This window comes from Pelmatolapia mariae, linkage group LG13 (assembly GCF_036321145.2).
Source record: "Pelmatolapia mariae isolate MD_Pm_ZW linkage group LG13, Pm_UMD_F_2, whole genome shotgun sequence".
NCBI lineage: Eukaryota > Metazoa > Chordata > Actinopteri > Cichliformes > Cichlidae > Pelmatolapia > Pelmatolapia mariae.
In genome coordinates, this window is record NC_086238.1 from 22,051,174 (window position 1) to 22,071,932 (window position 20,759).

The following is a 20,759-nucleotide window of genomic DNA, read 5'->3' on the forward strand; positions in this document are numbered from 1 at the left end:
GTCAGCTACATAAAAAAAGGATCCTGGTGTTATTTGTCTCTCAGAAACAGTTCATAACTTCCCTTCAACTCATTCATGTCACCTAAAGGTAAACCTGTTTCTCCATCACCTGTTCAGCTCTGATGATTCAGTAAGGACATCTCCTGGTTTCATCTTCATGTTTCCCTCTCACCACATATCCAAACCGATATCATGACCAGCAGCTTTTACGGCTGTGGCTCCAGCAAGCATCAGCTGATACTAGAAATTAATATTAAATAAATTCTAACAACAGCTGATCAAACTTAAATGTGCTGCTGTTGTTTAGCGCGACATCCGCTGGTTTCCTCTTTCTGGCACAAAGTGAGCGATAAACAAACAAGAGAGAAAAGCCGATCAGCTGATCATTGATCAGTTTCATGATTGAAGTAGCAACAGGAGAGGGAGGGGGAGAGAATGAGAGAAGAAGAGACAGCTGACAGCGTAACGACAGAATAAATCCAGCTTTGTGTCTTTTTCCATTCTAGCTGAAGTCCGGGACAAACTGTGTTCCTTTTCAGCTCAATACGAAACACGTAATATTTTCTCTGAATACGAGACGATTCTATTTTTTACGGGATGGTTGGCAACTCTAATAATTAACCTTATGAATAAAATAAAGTTCACTATCAGTAACATAGCACCCACCCAGCTGTATAGAAACTCCGTCATGCTAGCTAGTACGCAGTACGAGTTATTGTAACTGACTGTAAAAAGTCAGCACAACGAAAATAAACTCCACCTAAACTTGGTTTATATCTGACCCAGATAGACTGCAGGTCATAACTTCTTACCTGAAGTTCAGTTCACCTGACACTCGGACCGGCGTCTGCCTCGGGTCTCTCCTCTTGCCTCCCCTCTCTCTCATCCACCTGCTGGCCTCCACCACTTGCTAATGTTATTGAATCTGTGGAAGCTACGCCATAGCCACCACGGGCCAGCATCTGGCCAATCCACCACCTTTCATTGTTTATACCGTTACCAAAAAAAAAAAAAAATCATCGGCCCACCGAGCAAATGCCGGATGGCCAGTCCAGCTATGGTCGTGCCATCAGTACCCTTCGCGTGCCAACTGTGGCACGCGTGCCTAGGGTTGCTGACCCCTGGCCTAGAGTGTGGCACCGACATGTGAGCAGACCTGCCCAATCAATCAAATTGCTTCTCCACAGCAATCCAGGCTGTCAATGGAATAGTTTACCTGAAATTGGTAAAATACTCAGTCAACTTTACTGTTATGATACAACATTGTGACAAAAGAATACTACCAGAACTTTTTTGGCCCTAGACTGTAAATGTCTAAGTTAACAAAATGTAAGATTTAAGGTAGTTCATTCAAGCTAGGTATGTAGCACTTATATTTGCTTTAACGATGAACAATTTCTTGTTCTTCACCTCTCACACAGCAGCTTTATTTACCCAATCCAGATCAAAAATACACATACCTGTCCATGCTTTGAAAGCTTTCAACCTGGCAGCACTGTAAGGTGAACGATTCTCTACAAGGTACATGTAGATGTCACCAAACTGGAGCTCTAGGAGAGAGATGGCCACTTTCAGGCGTTTAAATAAAGCTGCCGGGCAGAATGTGGCTCACAGGTCCCCAAAATTTGTAGTTTCTCTTCATATCTTCATTTTTCTGCCATGAATAGATGAATAGATGATCCAAGTTTTTCACCTGGTTTGAGACAGGTGAAAAAAACAACACTTTTGTCCTGCAGTACTACCAACTGTTCTGCGTTGGCCGTCATGATGAAGCAATATTTTACCCGTCAGGGTAGCAAGTTGGTCACCTGACTGAAAGTCTGGATTTAACAGGTGGTCAACAAGGAACTTTTCACCAAGAGAACTGCCACAACCTGGATACTTTCTCTTCTCTTCTCAGACCATTCTCTGTAAACCCCGGAGAAGGTTCTGTAGGAAAATCCCAGTATATCAGCAGTCTCTGACATACCCACATCAGCCTGTCTGGCACCAACAACCATGTTTCTTCCCCATTCTGACACTCGGATTAAACTTCAGCAATTTGCATTATCTGCATGCATGTAGGATTAGTTTCTGCAATGTGATTAGCTTGTTAGATATTTGCATTAATGATTAACGATTGATTAATACATTATTTAATATGTATACATATACAGTCAAACCCTGCACTAAACCCTCTTTCACCAACAACCCAGGCTGTCAGTGGTGAACCTGTATGAAGGCTTTGCATGACAATGGAAATAGATTTTTGTCCTCAAGGACTGTGCCTCTAAAATGACTGAAATCTATGAATGATAGCTAAAAACAGCCAAACTGCAAATTTTTTAACAGGTTTTTTTGGGGGGTTTTCTTGAGTTTAGAGCTTTTTTGTTGCAAGGTCCACTAAAGGAAATTGAGGAAAGAAAATAGTTTCATAGAAAGTCTGAAACGGAACAGCAAGAAGAAGAACAATGAACAGTCATTTTACAGGAATTTTCATGACAAGATAATTTAAGCAACTTTGTGAGTCATAAGAAACAAACAGATGCTTGATTGAAACCTGCCACGAGCCACACGATAGGGAATTCCCTTTATTAAATCTGTAAGTGGTATCTTGGGAATTTATCACAAGATGTATACACTTACAAATATTATAAGCTTTTTTCCTGAGAAAAAGAGTGGTATGATGTAAACATTTACATTCGAACAGTGGACTTTTAGTGACATTTTATGAGCTCTTTTTACACCATAAGGATGTAATTCTTTTCTGTTTATATCCATACTTTAAAAGTTTTTTAAGTTTGATTAATTGGGTTAAAAACAAAATGGCAAATAAAATGTCACTTTTTAGAAATCCACTTTAAAATCAATAAACTATAAGATCACATGGACTTTCCAAAGGAATAACCAACACAGTTTCACTTTCCTCCTGGAGAGACATAATCGCTGTTCTTGTGTCACGTGGTGCACTTCTGGTCCTGATGCTGTTGTTGTAATGAATTGTATAGAAGGTGATTAATGCCACAGAGCAATAGAATACAGCAAATAAGAAACACTGTATCTGCCAGTAATGATGATAGACTCCTTAAAATACTTACAAAGACTCATGCCTTTGAAAGAACATAGAGCAACATAAAGGTATTTGATTTGGAGCTCTGTTGGAAATGTGCTGTAATTATCATATTTGCATCTAAGTTTAGCTTTTATTAGTGTTTGTTTTAGTGTTAGGCTTTCGTAGTCCCAATAAACATGTAAAGCTAAGTGTCCTCAAGCTGATTGTATTGATGTAAAAAAAAATCCTACATATATATTTTTGCTAGTTATCCCAGATACCAAACAATAATTGCTAAATTAATCTTTTACTGTCAATTTTAATTCGACTGAATCAACATTAAATTCTGACATTGATTCTTGTTCATTGTTCACACATTCATTTTTGCACCTATTCAACATCATTGGCAGGGTAGACAACTTACATATGTATGATTACATGTATACTTACACATATATAAGTAATCTACCCTATTTTGTTGTTGTTGTTGTTGTTCTAATTTTAGCTTTTTTATTTGGAGGTTTTCCACTCATAGTTTTAGTCTCTAGCTTAGCTTTACTCAACTGTAACCTTGTTTCATACAATTCACAGGTGTAAGACCGCCTCTTGCCTCTGCGGCACTAATCGCCTTTCATACAGAAACACGCATCATCCTAGCCAGTGTGGAAATCCCCCTTTTCTGCCATTTAAAAGCTCCGCACTAAGCGCAGTGCAAACCCACCGCTCTGCAAACCGAAAAACGAGGCTGGGGGCAATGTAGCATTTTTACTTTTTTAAAAAAGCGATCATTAAAAAGAAGAAGAAGAAGGCGATTATTGCATGTTTTTTAAATGGGAAACCTGGTGGGCAGCTGGCGTTTCAAGGAGCCGAGCACGATTGAGGAATGTGACTCGACGTGGGGATCGGACTCGGAGAGCGACGAGCCGGCGGCTGAAGATGATAGCGGCATCTCCGACTCCGTCAGCCCGGTGGAGAGCGAGAGGGCCGCAGGGCACGCCGGAGACAGCACACCGCAGGTACGTTTCACGCCGGAGAGCCGGGACATGTGGGCCACCGGCAAAAAGGCCGGGACACAGTAAGGACAACCGTGCTACGGTGATGTCTGCACCCGAGACACAGCTCACACCAAACTTTCATTCAGAAATACGTTAAGTTCATGTACCGTGAAGACGTGCTGTACACGCATGCTGTGGAAAACAGATATACATTCACGCGGGGACAAATTATAGGGGACAGGTTCTCCTCGTAATTTAGAGCAAGATTTAAATGGGAAAAAATCCACATGAGAAAATCATAGCAACAATCCTTCTGCCATACTGCCATTATTTCAATATGAGTTATGAGTTCACATAACCACTAAATTATCTGTCGGGAACAAACAATCAGCAGCAGCTCAGCCTCTCCTCTCCTCTGGGACCGAGCACAGGCAGGTTAATGACCACACACAGAGCAGCCAGGCAGGATAAGGACGAGGTGGCCCTTTATCGCGATGTTTTATTTTTAAATGGACTCACCAAATAAGTTTGTTTGTTTTTTTGTGGAAGTTTAGATGCTTTTAGCAGGTTACTACCGCAAAATTATAACATATTCAAACTCCCAAGTGTAATTTTCAGAGTAAATCGTGTCTGTAAGTGTGCTGATTCAGCACAGATAATGTTAAACAGGGTAAAGATAGAAATAACTAATAAATTCTGAATGCTAGAGAGTGTCACTGCAATATATTCTAGTATTTAAAATACTGCGTATTTATCCCCCCAGCCCTCTTGCTACACCCAATGCTGTGATCTTACTGTAGGCATCAGCACGCCAGGTGGGACTGTGCAAGCTAGGTGTCAAAATCATGCCAAATTTGAGAAGAAATGGATTCAGTCTTGTGTTGCATACTGTACACTACTGTCATACATGTTATGGGCTACATCGTGTTCACGTGATGTTTGTTAATTATCAAAGTAATCTCAGGAACCATAACTCCAACTCTACACTGCCTACAGGTTTACAAAGAAAGTGAAAACTTTTTATTCTTTTTAGGCTACAGACACATAAACTGTGTGCCATAACGTTCAGAATAGCTGACGGGATTGTTGTTATTAGGCTATTTCACACTGTTTTATAATACAGGAACCAGCAGGTTATAACAGTCTAACATGAGCACTCTTTCATGGATTATTTCTTAAAAGTTAAACCAGACTTATGGTTTTGCTCTTTTTTTATAAGTTGGACTTGTTTCAAAGTCAGGAGGGAGATAGTTTATGGATTATAGTAAATGAGACCTAAGAAACATATTTCACTTAAAATTTTATGAAAAAAATGACCCAGATTAGACAGAGGCGTCTGGTTGGTGGTGGCTCACATTAGTGCTGATGTAAAATGTCAATTTTTATGAGAAAGACATAGATATTAATGTTCGAATTTTTAATTCAGCTAAATGGCTTCTGAGGGCAACACACCATCTGTTTCAGATCTGCATCTTTTCTTCCGTTTTCTTTTTTCCATTCTTAAGAGTCATTTTTTTCTGTCTTTCCTTCTTTCTTCCTCTCTCAGTTGACTGACTCCCCGGAGTCTGTTCCAAAGATGAAGAGGAGTTTCTATGCCGCCAGGGACCTCTACAAATACCGGCACAGCTACCCGGTACATGAACACACACATGTGTACCCTACAATGAGAATAGACAGGCTTCAACACACACATACACTCACACTAATGCAGACACCCTTTGTGATATATTTTATCTGTGTGTGTTCATGTGAAGAACTTCAGAAGGTCCCGGCAGCCCAATGAGTACCGCAACCTGCGCTTCTACCTGAACAAGATCCCTCTAGTACCTGATGGTGAGATATCACACACACACACACGTGCGCGCGAGCACACACACACACACACACACAAACTAACACAAGTGCACTCTCCATGCAGATCTGTTAACACTGGAGAGAAGTGATGTTAGTGCTGGGCTTAGTGAGTCTGGTTTGGCTAAAGGTCATGTTTGACAGGGAAAGCCCAGCAGATTAGTGGACTGATCCACTGTTTAAACACACGTACACACACACACACACTCACCCACAAGCGCACACACATGCAATACAGATGTATTTTGCAGCTATTTAGCTCCTCTTTCTTCTCAGGTATCTACATAGAGGAGATTCTCTCTAAGTGGAGAGGCGACTATGACAAACTGGAGCACAATCACACCTATATTCAGTGGTGAGACATTCCCTCCATTTGTTTTAATATTCATGCAGCTTGTGTGTTTGTGCATCAAGTTGTTCTTAGCTTGCTAGAAGGCACAGTAACATGACATGTCAAAGCTTCCTTTTTCTATCCTGTTACAGATTAAAGTTCAATAAAAAAAACAGGAATATTTTAATGACCGCTCACTTAGCTTTAACCTGTCCAGTCAGGTTTCAGAACTGATTTTAGTGGCTTAAACCAGTGGTCCCCAACCCCTGGGACATGGACCGGTACCAGTCCGTGAGTCGTTTGGTACCAAGCCGCAAGAGTTGAAGCTCAGGTGTGAAATTTATGGTTTTCGGAGTTTTTATCGTTAACTTGGTTTCTCTGGGTCTTTTCCTGTGTTGTAGTTGTGTTTCTTATTTTGAAAGAAATGTTTACGCGTTACCATAGAGACCAGAGCGCATTAAAGGGCAGAGAGGAGGACGTGACTCTCAATGTTGTTGAGACGTTTTATTAGCAGGAGGACGCTGCTAATAAAGTTACACAATTAAACAGTGAATTCGCGTTTATTATTATATTTACAAAATACCAGTTTTTGTCTTGGTCGTATCATTTTATTTTGTTGTATTTGTCCACGACACCTTTATCCGCGACACAACGCGACTACCATCGTGAAAATGTTGTTTGACATTAAACCGGTCCGTGGCGCAAAAAAGGTTGGGGACCGTTGGCTTAAACGGTGATTGTCACATCAAGCTTGACAGCTGTAGTTAGCTTGATATGCAAACACTATGCGTTGTATAAAGGTTTTGACGCCTCTGTGTTGGTGTATCGGACTGCCATCTAACCTCTTTGTAGTCAGACGTGACCATATTTAGATAAAAAGGTGTAGTGCTAAATTAGCAGCTAACACTAGCAAGCTAGGTGTCTGTGTAGCACTAAAACAAAAAATTTGTCTAATGCGGTCACATTTGTGCTGCCCCTGGCTGCAACAATGAGTCTGTCCACTTTCACTCTCTCTCTCATTAGTAGTAAAGTGTTTTCTTGTTGTTTGGCTAGCTGCACTCGAGAGGGAAATCCCCCTGTTAGCTGCAATGTTCAGGCTTGTAAAGCACATTATAAATGAGGACTGACACTCCAGATTTTTTTTGATAGACCGGGTGTACCAAGCCGCGTAATCAGTTGGCAAAGCAAATGTTCATAAAGTGCTATCAGCACTATTTAATACAATAAAATATTCTCTCTTTTCCTAACCATAACTAAACAGTTTACAGCATCGCAAGTTACTATATGCACATCGCACCACAAACATAACTGTGTTTAGTGTCCCTATTTTCCCTGAGTTATTGGTTCTGTTAGTAGTTAGCTAACATAAACCTATGTGAGGCTATTGACGGCAACCACCCTGGTGATGTAATGTTCCGTACTGACAGAAGATGGCGGTAAACCTGTTTTTAAAACTTTAAGCAAATATTTCCTAAATCGAGCTACACAGACAGCGTTACATCTATGTCAGTTTTTGAGAGCAGGGCTCAATGGTGTAAATTAGCCCTTATATGTGTAGTGTTTCATGTTGACTGTAAACTAAAAAAGAGAAAAAGAATATCAGCCTTCATAGAGTTATTACAATAGGGGGACACTATCCATGAGGAACAAAACTGTGTTTTTGTTCCAGAGTATAAAAATCCTTTTTAATGCTCTGAAGTTGTGCATTTTAACATGGAAGTGTTACAATGCACAACAAGTGTTAAAGGGGAACGACTTGCTTTTGGGGCCAGCCTCATGTGGCCATTGAAGGAACTGCAGTTTTTTGGCACATCCATGCTAGCTTCATTGTTAAGCAGGCAAACACTCCTATTCAGTACTATTTTACTTGTGTTTTTGGTCTTCATGTACATACACAGCAACTTCCAGGCTCTATGTGCAGGCTGTCTTTTTTGCTGCTGACCTTTACATGTTTGATATAGTGAATGTAGCGATTCACATAGTTCTGGTAGGGTTGCCAGGTTAACATTTGGGGGAAAGGTTTTAGCAGTCACTTTACTAGTGTTCACACAGCCTAGAAGAAAGAGGTGGACAGCCTTTACATACCATGCACAGTGAGCAAACAATAGCACCTGCTGATAAATTACACTGAGTAAATATCTTAATTTTATTTGGTAGGCAGATGTATTTCTTGACCATTCCATCACATCCCTGTAGTTATTGTGTAGTATGTTTTTACAGTGTTTTTACTCCATTTCTGTACCCCAGGCTGTTCCCATTAAGAGAACAAGGGCTCAACTTCTACGCACATGAACTGACTCAGGACGAGATCAAAGTGAGTTACGTACACATATTCTGTCTCTACTAGTCTGTGATGGTCCGCTTTATTAATGCTGTGCTTCATTAAACTGTGATGACATGTGCTTGATCTCCAGCTGTGCTCCTGCGGTCCCTCTTCTTTTTATAGTTTCTACCTAAATATCTGTTGTTTGGTGTTAGATTTCACTTCTGCTTTCCTACATTAGCATATTAGATCCTTTTTTACTTAAATGTGGTTATATTCAGACATATAACACTGACAGCTTTCCACCTGTGAACCGATTTTGATGCTTTCATTGCAAAGAACTATGAGTTGCTCACAGTTAGTGGAGTGTCGCTGGCAGCTCAGGTATATTATAATGCGCTTTCAGTGCAGGGGAAAAACATAGCTCAGTGTCACGGTTTTGCTAATGTTTTGCATGACTGCTTTAATTGTGGCTTTTCATCACGCAAGTGTTTCCCATGGTTGAGTCTTTACATTTCACTACCAAAATAATTTAGCACAGGGGCAAATTTTGAATCGAGTGAAGTTTTAAGAATGCCGATACACTCTCGTTTAAATAACTCGCTCAAATGTGACAAAGCAAACAACCATTCTGGGAAATACTCATTCAGCTTTGGCTCTGACTAAATTAGACATCTGTTTGAACAACACAGCTGGTTTGCATGTGCATGCTCCCATTAAAAGTAGGTAGAAATGTGTCCCTCATGAAATTTCAGACTCGTTTTCGGGCGATTACCCAGTGTTTGCATACAGCTTTCTCTTCTGCTTCTTCTGATCACCTAAAGAGAAAAGCTGCTTTTGTACACAACCTGTCTGTTTGTTTCTGATTTGTTGTGTTGAATCACATCAGGAATTCCAAAGCACTCGGGAAGCAAAGCGGAGATTCCTGGCGGCCTATTCCCTCATGTTGGACTTCTACGGCGTCAAGCTGCTGGATAAGAGTGGCAATGTTGCTCGGGCTCCAAACTGGCAGGAGCGCTTCCAACACCTTAATGAGTAAGTACACACACACACACACACACTTGCGAACGTTATATATTTAAATGCACTGTGCAGTAGCTTGGGGGGAATAAAACTGCAGCTACAATTTGTGTGAAGTTATCGCATAGTTGCCAATAGCTGCTTTTCAGTTCTTTAGCAAGGCAATCATTTTAAATCCTTTGCAACTTAATTGCTCCTCTAACAGCAGCTGAATGTGAAAGAGCATGTTTTGAATGGACAAACAGATGGTTAAAGGGCAATTTAAAAGAACAATTGTTTTTGTGTTTTTTGTTTCACATCCCGTTTCGATGTTTTCATTGCTTGAGATAAGGTACGGTGTTTCCTCCTGCCAAAGGACCACCTGAATGCCGCACTTTGCAGTTTGCATTAAAGCGTGTGCTTGTCCTTGTACCTAGAACCCTTTAGAAGGGAAAGCATTACTTTCCCTTCTATTACCACAATATCCTCCAGTCACAAACCTTCCTTAAACCATTTGAATCTAATTGTTGCGTTAATCTCTAAACACATGGAAAACAAAGCTGATAACAGTGTATTTTCTTTCCATTCTCTTGCCATTAAAATGCACAAAGATGTCTGAATCTGGTTTCTAGATTTCTCATGGGCCAAGTAGCCACACCAAACAGTAAATAATAATTATATTGCCAGAGACATCAGACTGTATGTCATGCTATATGGTTGTATTGAAGGCCATCAACTTTACTTCAGTCTAGACCACAGAATGAACAGTGGTTGGGTTGTTCCATTGTTTTTTGTTTGTAACTCCTATAAAACTGCCCATCGATGTGCGATTGTGTAGGGACGTGTGTGTCAGCTCTGGAACAGGCTTGTGATCTGTCCATCTTTTAACCTGTACGTGTGATAAGTGGTATAGGTAGAGCAATAAATGGGTACTTTTAACCGCCCGTGTCCACAGAGAGGTGATGGTTATCAGGAGGACATTATGCCAACACAGGGTTATCTGATGCTAGTGGATATGTTCGTGTCAAATTATCGTGCAGGAAAAAAAGCTGTTACACCAGAAACATTATAAAAGAGACACTGAAGGAATGGGGTCTGAAGATGGTGATACAAGAATAACTTCCAGGGGGAAATAAAGTTTCTAAAAAACAGAAATGATTGGTACGTGCAGTCTTCCTGTCCCAGTGACCGTTGAAATTAAAGTTAATTTGATTATGTTTCAAAATAAGTGTCCAAATAAGTCCCCAGAGGAGGTCCTAGATGGCTATTTCAGAAAGGCTATTTCAAACTATTCTAATTGATCAAAATTCTCTTTCTCAACCTCCTTGTTTATTGAAGATCCCACCACAACTACCTGCGGATCACTCGCATCCTGAAGTCCCTGGGTGAGCTCGGCTATGAGGCCTTTAAGGCCCCACTGGTTCGCTTCTTCCTGGAGGAGTCGCTGTGCCACGGCACCCTGTCCAACATGCAGCACAGCATCCTGGAATACTTTGTCTACACCATCCGCCTGCCAGCCACCCGCCGACGCTTGCTCCGATATGCCCGCCAACACTACAGGCCTGCCCACGCGTTCCTCTGGGGACCACTACCTAAAAAGCGGGGAGGTGGTGCTGGTGCTGGAGGTAGCGTGGGTGCTGGAAGTAGTGGGATTAGGGCGCCTGCTCCAACACCAGAGCAACAGAGGAGGGGGATGGAGAGCACCATATTCACATCTGCAGGTAGTGGAAATATTGTGTCTTCCCACAATGCCACAATGTGCCATGAGCTGGCTGAAGGAGGACTCAAGGGCTGCACAGGACTTGGTCCCAACATGGAAGGAGCGCTGATGATGGTGGGAGCTCGAGCAGAGAGGAATGAGTTCAATGAGATGATTCCTTTGTAGGGAAAAAGTTTTGAAAGCAGAAAACAAAAAACAAAATGAACCACTTAAATTGTAAAGAAATAAACTTGCTTTGTGGAAGGACATGCAAACCAGGGCAGTAAAACACAGGTACAGATGTTTGAGCTGTTAATGAACACATCATTAGAATCTGTTTAGGTTAAGGGCTGACTATAAACTCAAACAGTACTTTATTTATTGCAAGTGAATTATCTTAACCTCTTAAGCCCCAACGCCCCCTGATACGGGGGCAAAAGGCAGGAGATCAGTTAGACTTGGGGCTTAAGAGGTTAACTGAATTTGGGATTATAATCTAAAGCTGGGTTATTTTTTGTTTGTTTGTGCTTTTGGTGGGGTTTGTATCCTGAGCTAAGATAGCCGAATCCCAAAATTATCTAAACTAGTAGAGAAGGTTTGACAGAAGCCTTATTTAAAGTTTTGGCCTGGAATCATGAAGATCATTCTACAAGCAAAGCTCTCTGCTGAATGTTTGCTGGTGTTGGGATGGTGAGATTATTGAAATGCTGTAGCTGGAGCTCCGCCAAACAACACGCTGGACTGAGCTCCTTTTGTACAGGTTCTGTACAGCAAATGTGAAAAGGGAGATCAGGAAGAATTTGTCTTATTTCCACGTCATGTAAAAAGCATATAAAAGAAGACTAATTTGTCAGCAATACTTATAGATTTTTTTAACTTGACTGACTTGAAATTTTCACTTTGTTGTTAATCTTAGGCACAGCTCAGTTATGTATCCGCGCTGCGATTTTACTCTCTACAAGTTAAAGGTAGCCAATTCTGCTGAAAATTGTACAGAACTATATAGCAAAAAATAAAACGTGTTGGTAAGCTGATATCTTTAAGAAATACTTAAGAAAAGAAAGGCTTTAGGTGACATTATTACCTGTGAACTCCAAGTGGCAGCTCAGCAGCCCATTGGAAAACTTGATAGGTAATTTTTCATTAAGGGAAAAGTTTCCTGCAGAAATTGTGAAATCTAAAACTGTGCAATAAATATTTTGCTATAAAACAACCCAGGGCTGCTTAAAGCCAATTATCCAATGGCAGTGACTACACTGATTTAAATAATGCACTTTGTATTTCAGTCTAAAAGATGAAGGGAAAATACAAAGTGTGTCAGATAGGTTTGTCGCAGTTCATTTTTTTCTGCTCTTGTAGGCAAGAATTCAGAAAATATTATTAATCCTTCAGCAAAGAGTAGAAATGCTAGTACCAATGTTACTGGAAATTTCCACCAGTTACAAGCTAAAGATGGTGTTTGTATCAGTACTAGCAAACAGGCATAATTAAACTGGTTAAATTATGAATAAATAAAAATATACAAATCATATTCCAAAGTAGGCATTACTGTAATCACATTATATTATAATATACTATATATATCGAGTTTTAGTGACATGTGAAAAACAGCCGTGAGCTAGCTTGGCTGCCACACCTCCACAGTGTGTTATGCCACCTAAAAGCCTTCTTCCATTCTTAACTGGAAGTTATGGATTGAAGTTAATGTGATCAGACTGGTGGTGTGCAGTGTGTTCTCATAGACAGTATAAAAGATGGATGTAGCTACCATAGTGTTACCCAAATGTATGGATATGAGAAGGAGGGGTGGGTCTTTGACAAGTTGTTAGCTAATGAGCATTTTGTACCACAAATAATCCTCCATTTGGAAAAATTGTATGACCAAGATTTACAACAATAGACTTAATCTTTTTATTATTCAGTAACTAAGCCCATAAACTCATCGGATAGGGGTTTAGAAAGGTCAAGACCAAATAAAATTTGAATTCCACGGGCTTCTATAGGACTGGAAGCCTTTTTGCATCCACAGCTATCACCATCTGGTGGACTTTAGGTAAAAAGCAGGGTTCAGGCAAATCCGGATTGGCTTCATTTTAATTCAAAGTTATGTCAGACTTTGATACTGTCTATGTGTGTGTTGCACTTTTTGGACAATCTGTGTCTTCCTGTTAAAAGCGCTGTAGGTTTTAAAAGGTTATGCATCATAGTCATGATATAGTGACGATACTGTCTAACCTTGCAATAATGTGACTTACTGAAATGAGAAGTTAAACACCCTTGTTAGGTTTCAACCATAGCTTATCCCATGTTTTTGAGAGTTCAAATGTTTCTAGGGCTAAGTTTGCAGTGCTGCTGATATTTCTGCCAGAATCTTTTAAGATGAATTTGCTTGCCACTCAAATCAACAAAAAACAAATCTGGAATAATTGATTTCAGGTTAATGTCAACTCATCGCCCTCAGCATTTCCTTGGTCATGTTTAGCTTTCAATAAAAGGCAAATATTAGCCATCAGGAAGTGTGCATTGATCTATCCAGTCAACTTAATCTAAAAGCTAAGCTTAAGTTTTTTAATTATAGGTGTTAGCTTAATAGTTATTTGTATGTTTCTAGTAGCAATAGATTAAAAGCCATGTTAAGTATAAGAAAGATTGAAGTTTAAAACTTCTTTAGTTGGCTGTTCTTCCTGTAGAAGGTGGCCATGCGTATGTTAGCTAACAAGGTTTTGACATTGCTTTCCAGCCAAGTGTATCTGATATAATTGTAAAAATAACTTTTCAGGTGAATTGTATGATAACATGGGCTCAAGTATTCTGATTTCTAGTATACTCCACATGTACATATGTGAGTATGTGTATGTCTGTGTGATATTCTTAAGTGCCTCTTTTGTATTTTTAATTTTTATCTGGATGCTGTATGGAGTGTCTTTCCTGTACATCCTGTTTTTTGTACAGCGTTTTGATATCTACATCATTGTCCACAATATAGTCATATACACTATGAGTATATGAGTATGGGCAGGAATACATTAGAAGAACTGATATAGAGGAGAAGTTAATACTATATAACACTTGAAATTGTTTGTATTGTTTCTTTGAATAAATTGTGATTGCTACATTGATAAATGTTCACTATGCTTGCTGAACACAGTTTTGTTTTGGGGTTTTTTTTCAGAACTGACAGGCCAGAATAAGTGGACATAAACCCTGAAATGTGAATTTTGCCACATGTAACTCTAATAAAAATGGGATTGTGGATTAACAGTGTTCTTTTCATTTGTCATCTCATTTTGATGCACAAGTAGTACTAACTAAATTCAAGCAGGTACACTGTTATGAATGAATATTTTCCCCTTCCTGATGTATTTTTAGCTATTTTTCTGCATTAAAATGTTTCAGATCATTAAATTTATTTTAATATTGGCTAAAGATTTTTTGGAAAAATCTTTGTGGCTGAGGTCAATTTCACTAGCCACAAACAGGCCTGACTACTGCCAGACTTCTTGAGTCAAGAAATCAATCAAAACAACCTGTTTGACAAAGCGAAGAAGTGAAGCGAAGATCTCAAAAAGCAACACATCATGCTATGATTAAAAAAAAATCTCAAAACAAAAGGCAAAACAAATTAATTTAAATCTTTTAGTCTGGAAAGGGCTTCCCTGGAGAGGGAGGCAAAATCCAATCACCACCTCCTCGAGGTGCCTCCTGGATAACCAACCAACGGTGATGGTCTTCGATGTCAGGCGGTGCGACAAGTCGATCAAAGCTTCAAATCGTCGCATCAAATGGCAATGGAACGTCAAAATTTGGAAAATGCTAGGGCGTCCCCCGCAGGCGACGCATGCCGTTCTCGCCGGAACGACATGGGAAATCAGCAAGGGCTACCCACTCATGGACGGAGTGGGCTAAAGAGACGAGTCCATCTTTGTTTTGGAACAATCAATATCGGAACCATGACTGGAAACAACTGGACCAGACAATATCCCAACCGAAGTCTGGAAGTTTCTCGGGCGACCGGGAACGGCCATCCTGACAGAACTGTTTAACAACATTGTCAGGGGGAAGTCCCGAAGGCCTGGATGACCAGCATTACCATACCCATGTGGAAGAGCAAAGGGGATGTAGCCAAATGCTCAAATTATTGTCCTATTCGCCTACTATGTCACACGACGAAAATATTCGAAAGAGTCATCGATGCACGTCTTCGGGAAATTGTCAGCGTCACCCCCAACCAATGTGGTTTCGTAAAGGGATGCGGAACAACTGACGCCATACACGCCGCCCGCCTCCTGCTGGAGAAGCATAGGGAAAAGAACAAGACGGTACATATGGCCTTCCTAGACCTTGAAAAGGCTTTCGACAGGGTACCCCATGACCTCATATGGCACTCCCTAAGATCGCATGGTGTCCCTGAGGCGTATGTCAAATGGATACAGCTCCTCTACGACAACGTCACCAGGTCAGTCCGATGCGCCGCTGGACTATCACCTCCCTTCCCAGTTAGTGTTGGGGTCCACCAAGGATCAGCTCTGTCACCCCTCCTCTTCATTCTATGTATGGACACCATCACGGCCGACCTCCAGTTACCTCGTCCATGGTCTCTCCTCTTTGCCAATGATGTATTCCTCGCCAGCAAAGACAGAGAAGAGACCCAAACGACGACTCAACTCTGGAAGACCCGGCTCGATGAATATGGTTTGCGGCTCAACACGAAAAAGATCGAATGCCTGGAAGGAGGCCCCCAAACTGATGGCACCATCATAATTGACAACGAAGAGTTGAAGAAGACAGAAGAGTTCCGCTACTTGGGCTCAGTCATCAGCTACGATGGAAATATCACCTCCGATGTCCGAGCACGAATAAATGCAGCCTGGTTAAAATGGCGACAGGTCACTGGTGTCCTTTGCGACAGAAGAGTGCCAGATCAACTCAAGGGAAAAATCTACAAAACGGTGGTCCACCCAGTAGCCCTGTATGTCTCCGCATGTTGGCCCGCATTGACCACACATGAACAGGCCCTAAACACCATGGAGATGCGCATGCTCCGATGGAGCCTGGGAATTACAAGACGGGACCGTGTTACGAACAAAGACATACAGAAGCGACTAGGCGTAGCCCTAATTAAGGGAAAGATGCTTGAGTCCCGCCTGAGCTGGTATGGACACGTGATTCGAAGCGATGAGAACTCTGTAGCAAAAATGGCTATGACGATCGACCCAGAAGGATGCCGGCCTCGAGGCAGACCAAAGAAATGGTGGATGGACAAAATTAAGGAGGACATTAAGACCGTCAACGCATCACCTGAGGACGCCTTGGACAGAACCAAATGGAGAAACCTTTGCCGAAGAGCAGACCCTGCACCAGCGGGAACAACGCCAGGATGAAGAAGAAGTCTGGAGAGGGTTTAAAACCCATTTCCAAGGTTTTGGAATTCCAGCGAACCACAGTGAGAGCCATTACCCTTAAGTGGAGAAAACAGGGATCATTGGTGAACCTTCTCAGGAATGGCCAGCCAGTTAAGGTCAAAGTTCACAATTGAACAATAAGAAAGATTGGGCAGAAATGGCATCAATGGAAGAGTTCCAAGAACAAAACCACTGCTGATCCCCAAATATTCTGTGGACTGACGAGACAGAATTTAAAATTTCATAAACAGCATTTCATAAAAAGCTCATATACCAGCAGTCAAACATTGTGGTGGTAGTGTGATGGTCTGAAGCTACTATGCTACTTCTGGACCTGTACAACTTACTGTAACTGATGTGCCATGAATTCTTGACTAGAAATCCTGAAGTAGAATGTCCGGCCATCAGTTCGTGCCTCAAACAAACAAAAAACAAAATGAAGGTATTGAAATGCTTTTGACCTGATCTTAAACAGACTGTTTAATGATCCAAATCATCATAAACATCATCAGAGTGGGGAATGAGATGTATGGAAGAGGATTAGGGCCACTGGAAAAAAAAAAGTGGGCATGTCTTTTTTTTTTCTTCTTCTTTTCCAGAATTTTGAGAAAAAAGTCAGAATTCTGAGACTTTAATCTCAGAATTCTGACTTTATCTCAGAATTATTTTTTCAGAAAAAAGTCAGAATTCTGAGAAAAAATAATTCTGAGGAAAAAGTCAGAATTCTGAGAAAAAAGCCAGAATTCTGACTTTTTTCTCAGAATCCTCTTCCGTATGAGATGTTAGATGGACTGGGGCAGTATTAATCTCTTGTGGGGAGAAAAGGTGAGTGTAAATGTAAAGCTATTGATTTGGTCAATCTATGTTTCTACCCTTACCTACATTCACGAGCTCTGAAGATTTCCGAAAGAATGAAGTCACAGATGAAAGTGGCGAAAATGAGTTTCCTTTGAAGGATGCCTGAGTCTACATGAGACAGGATCATGGTCATTTGAGAGGGACTCGCAGTATAGCTACTGCGCCAGTTGAGGTGGTTCAAGCATCTGACTATGACATAGTTAGACACTCATGGGCGAGGTCTTTTGGGCACTGATAATGATAGTCCTACTAGGAGGAGACCTGGGGCAGACCCAGGACTGGCTGGGGAGGTTATACCTCCTGGCTGGCCAGGAAATGACTCAGGGTCCTCAGGGATGAGTTGGAAGAGGTGGCCAGGATCAGGGAAGTGTGGTGCCCCTATGACAGAAAAAACTAATGGAACATATATTTCACTTATCTACAAACAAAACAAGTTTTGTTAAGTTAGCCAGCAAAATTTGCTAAATAGTTAGCTAATTAGCTAGATTAACATATAGCTTAAAATCTTAAAAAAAAAAAAAAAATACCTGCCATGCTATACTGTATATTTTAAACAATATAGACTTCACACAGTAACTAACAAGGTAGTCTCCCAGATACCTTTTCATCTGAATACCAGGCTTGTGGGCGATGTGTATTTCAGCATTTTTGGCTACTTCAAATAAAAATCACAAGTTATTCTTAACAACTGGCAATAACAATATTAGTGACTGAACATTTCACATATAGTCATACAATTTCTATCACTTTTTCTCTCCCTATTCACTTCAGTCCAGTCCAAATACATAGTAATTCACAAGAAACTATGGCTTTGCAATACTTGTTCACTTCAGTCACTTACCTCAGCTGATTTTTGTTTAGATCTTTTTCAGCTATTTCACCTGTTAGCAAGTAGACATATTTTCCTTTCTCTGTTTGCCACATCGTTGCTAGTCCTTTGCTATGTATCCCCCAGTTAGGCTTTGCCCTGTGCTACTAAGTGTGTTTATGTGGCACTTTAAGGAATCAATATCCTTTTGATCACAAAACATCAGTGCCTAGTTTTATGTCCTATGTCATGTACTTTCTGTTGTAGCTGTAGTCATTAGCTTCTATTACACTGGGCTGAAGAGTGTCACCAGAATTTATTACTGCATATGTCACTCTGAGATTTGCCTTGAAGCGTGCATAAATTACTCACGAGTATTATTTGCGGAGAACATTGTTTATTGCATAATCATCTGTTTTTAATAAAACAATTACACTGTCATTTTCCATGGTGTCCAAACAAGAGATAAATTACAAGTATGGCAGGCGTAAAACACCACTGCACACTCATACATGGTTTAATTATACGTTGACGCACAGACAAACAGAGGTGCAGATAAATTAACAACAGCAGGGCTAAAAGACCTCAGGCAGCACATACTTTGCCTATAAAATGCATTTTTAAAAATGACACGCTGCGCTGCTTTCATTTGTCACAACGCTTGACAACCTTTATTTAAGTTTCTAATGTAGTTTAGGGGTATTGTTAAGCATTCATTACTTGCGTAGTCACTTCTGAAGCATCTTACAGTCAATCACGGACTGCCTGTGCCTTCCAGAGCCACAACAAGAAAGAAATAACGCTCTGCTTCTCTGGTACAAAGAACACATCTGTTGCAGCAGATCTGCCAGCTGAATAATAGGATTAAAGTCCTCAGTAAAGGGAGCGCAAGAAGGAGCTGTAGATTATGTGAATAGCAACTGACTGAAGAACCCTCTGTGAGAGGAGTTTTCTCTACAAAGAAACTGAAAGATAAGAAGAGGGATAAGATTAGAACACTTGCTGCCTAAGCAGAAAGATGTGACGGAGTCTTCAAAGAACATCGACTCTGTTGTAGCACGACTCATCTCGCTCCTACTACGGCTTTCTACTTTGTCCCATTGGTGACAGAGTCAATCCAGCTGTTCTTCTTTGCTGCTGTTGATGAGCCTTGATGAAGCTAGACAAAAGAAATGAAGCATCAGAGGAGCAGCCTCACGTGGTTCCAAAACTCAGCATGAGGTATGATCTACAGTACATGATGCATTTTGTAAAAAATATTGAAAAGAAGGCTCCTGATGTCTCCACAGTACAGTAAACCATGAAAGATATTTTTTCTTGACCCTAACTAAGCTTAAATTGAATAGTTAGGCTGATCTGAACTGGACTGAAGAAGCTTCTCAGATGAGAGGTGAAACGTCTTTAAGAAACTTAAAGAAGTTCAGACGCTTTTCTTTCCAAGCTCCTTAGACTACGATAACCTGGATGACTGAGAACCTTCACAGACAGGCTGATCTGTTTATCTTCAGTCAACCAACAAATTGAGTTGTCACATGGACGTATACATGCTATAACGTCTGGACTGTAACTCTTAACCACCACTGATAAAACCAAAGGTTGCGTAAGGTTTTGTCCTTGTCTTCTATAGATGTGTGATGGATGGTAAATTGACTGGTTCTTCTATTCTGCTTGAGCATTAAAAGCTCTTTTTAGAACATACCTCAATCACCCGCATTCATACAAGCACTTTCTTCTATGCATAAGTGCTTTCTGTCTAGGATTCACTCTCTGATGAACACATTATAGAGCAACATGGTTCAATATCATGCAGAGTGGAGCAGGAATCAAACCACCAAACTTCCCTATTAGTAGATAACCTGCTCTACCCCCTGAGCTATAGCCACCCTTAAGCTTACAGTATCTGGTATTCCCAGGCAGTCTCCCATCCAAGTATTAACAAGGTCACATCAGACCAGCTATGCTCAGGGTGATACGACATTAAGGCTGAGGACCTGTCCGGCACGTATACCTAGGACAGCTGGGAGCAATAGTTACCTTACAACCTTAAGGTAGAGAATACCTCACTCATACTAGAGAAAAAAATACGATGGCAACACCTTGCAACTAAGTCGCCCCAGTGATTCCACTGAACTTTTCAGCATTCAATGACCAGTTGCAAGTAGCTGCTGTGACCAACTGGTTGCACAGAAAGTGAGTTTGCAAAACCTCAACATGTGCTCGCAGGACTGGTCCCCGTTTCCAAAGCAACCATTTCAAATTTCAGTGCACATTAAGGTAACACTTAGGTCCCATCTACACAAAAAAAGCCATTCTCTACACATTCCTGAGGCAGAGGAGCATGTTAAGCAACAGACTGCTGTCACTGTACTGCACCACCAACAGACTGAGGAGGGCTCCTGTACCACAAGCCATAAAACTCTTCATTGCATTGCAGAAATAGAGGGGAGACATTGATTTTTCAGCATAACTCTGTGCAAACCAGTGCTAAGATTCTGGATACAGACTATATTAGTTCCATGGAA

At 40.8% G+C, this 20,759-nt stretch overlaps 1 protein-coding gene across 1 annotated transcript; it reads left to right on the plus strand.

Annotated features, from left to right (window-relative positions):
* Positions 1 to 3,718: 3,718 nt before the first annotated feature.
* On the plus strand, positions 3,719 to 14,400 carry ogfrl1 (opioid growth factor receptor-like 1). The gene is made up of 7 exons (XM_063491464.1): positions 3,719 to 4,047; positions 5,573 to 5,659; positions 5,781 to 5,859; positions 6,154 to 6,232; positions 8,456 to 8,522; positions 9,361 to 9,506; positions 10,809 to 14,400. The coding sequence occupies exons 1-7, from the start codon at positions 3,862 to 3,864 to the stop codon at positions 11,353 to 11,355; spliced, it is 1,191 nt and encodes a 396-aa protein (XP_063347534.1). The 5' UTR covers positions 3,719 to 3,861; the 3' UTR covers positions 11,356 to 14,400.
* The last annotated feature ends 6,359 nt before the right edge of the window (positions 14,401 to 20,759 follow it).

Bases quoted from the DNA above. Each gene is read 5' to 3' on its own strand.
- ogfrl1 (XM_063491464.1), top strand. From the start codon at position 3,862: ATGGGAAACCTGGTGGGCAGCTGGCGTTTCAAGGAGCCGAGCACGATT. The intron at 5,860-6,153 runs GTGAGATATCAC...CTTTCTTCTCAG, and splicing joins GATCCCTCTAGTACCTGATG to GTATCTACATAGAGGAGATT. The intron at 6,233-8,455 runs GTGAGACATTCC...TCTGTACCCCAG, and splicing joins AATCACACCTATATTCAGTG to GCTGTTCCCATTAAGAGAAC.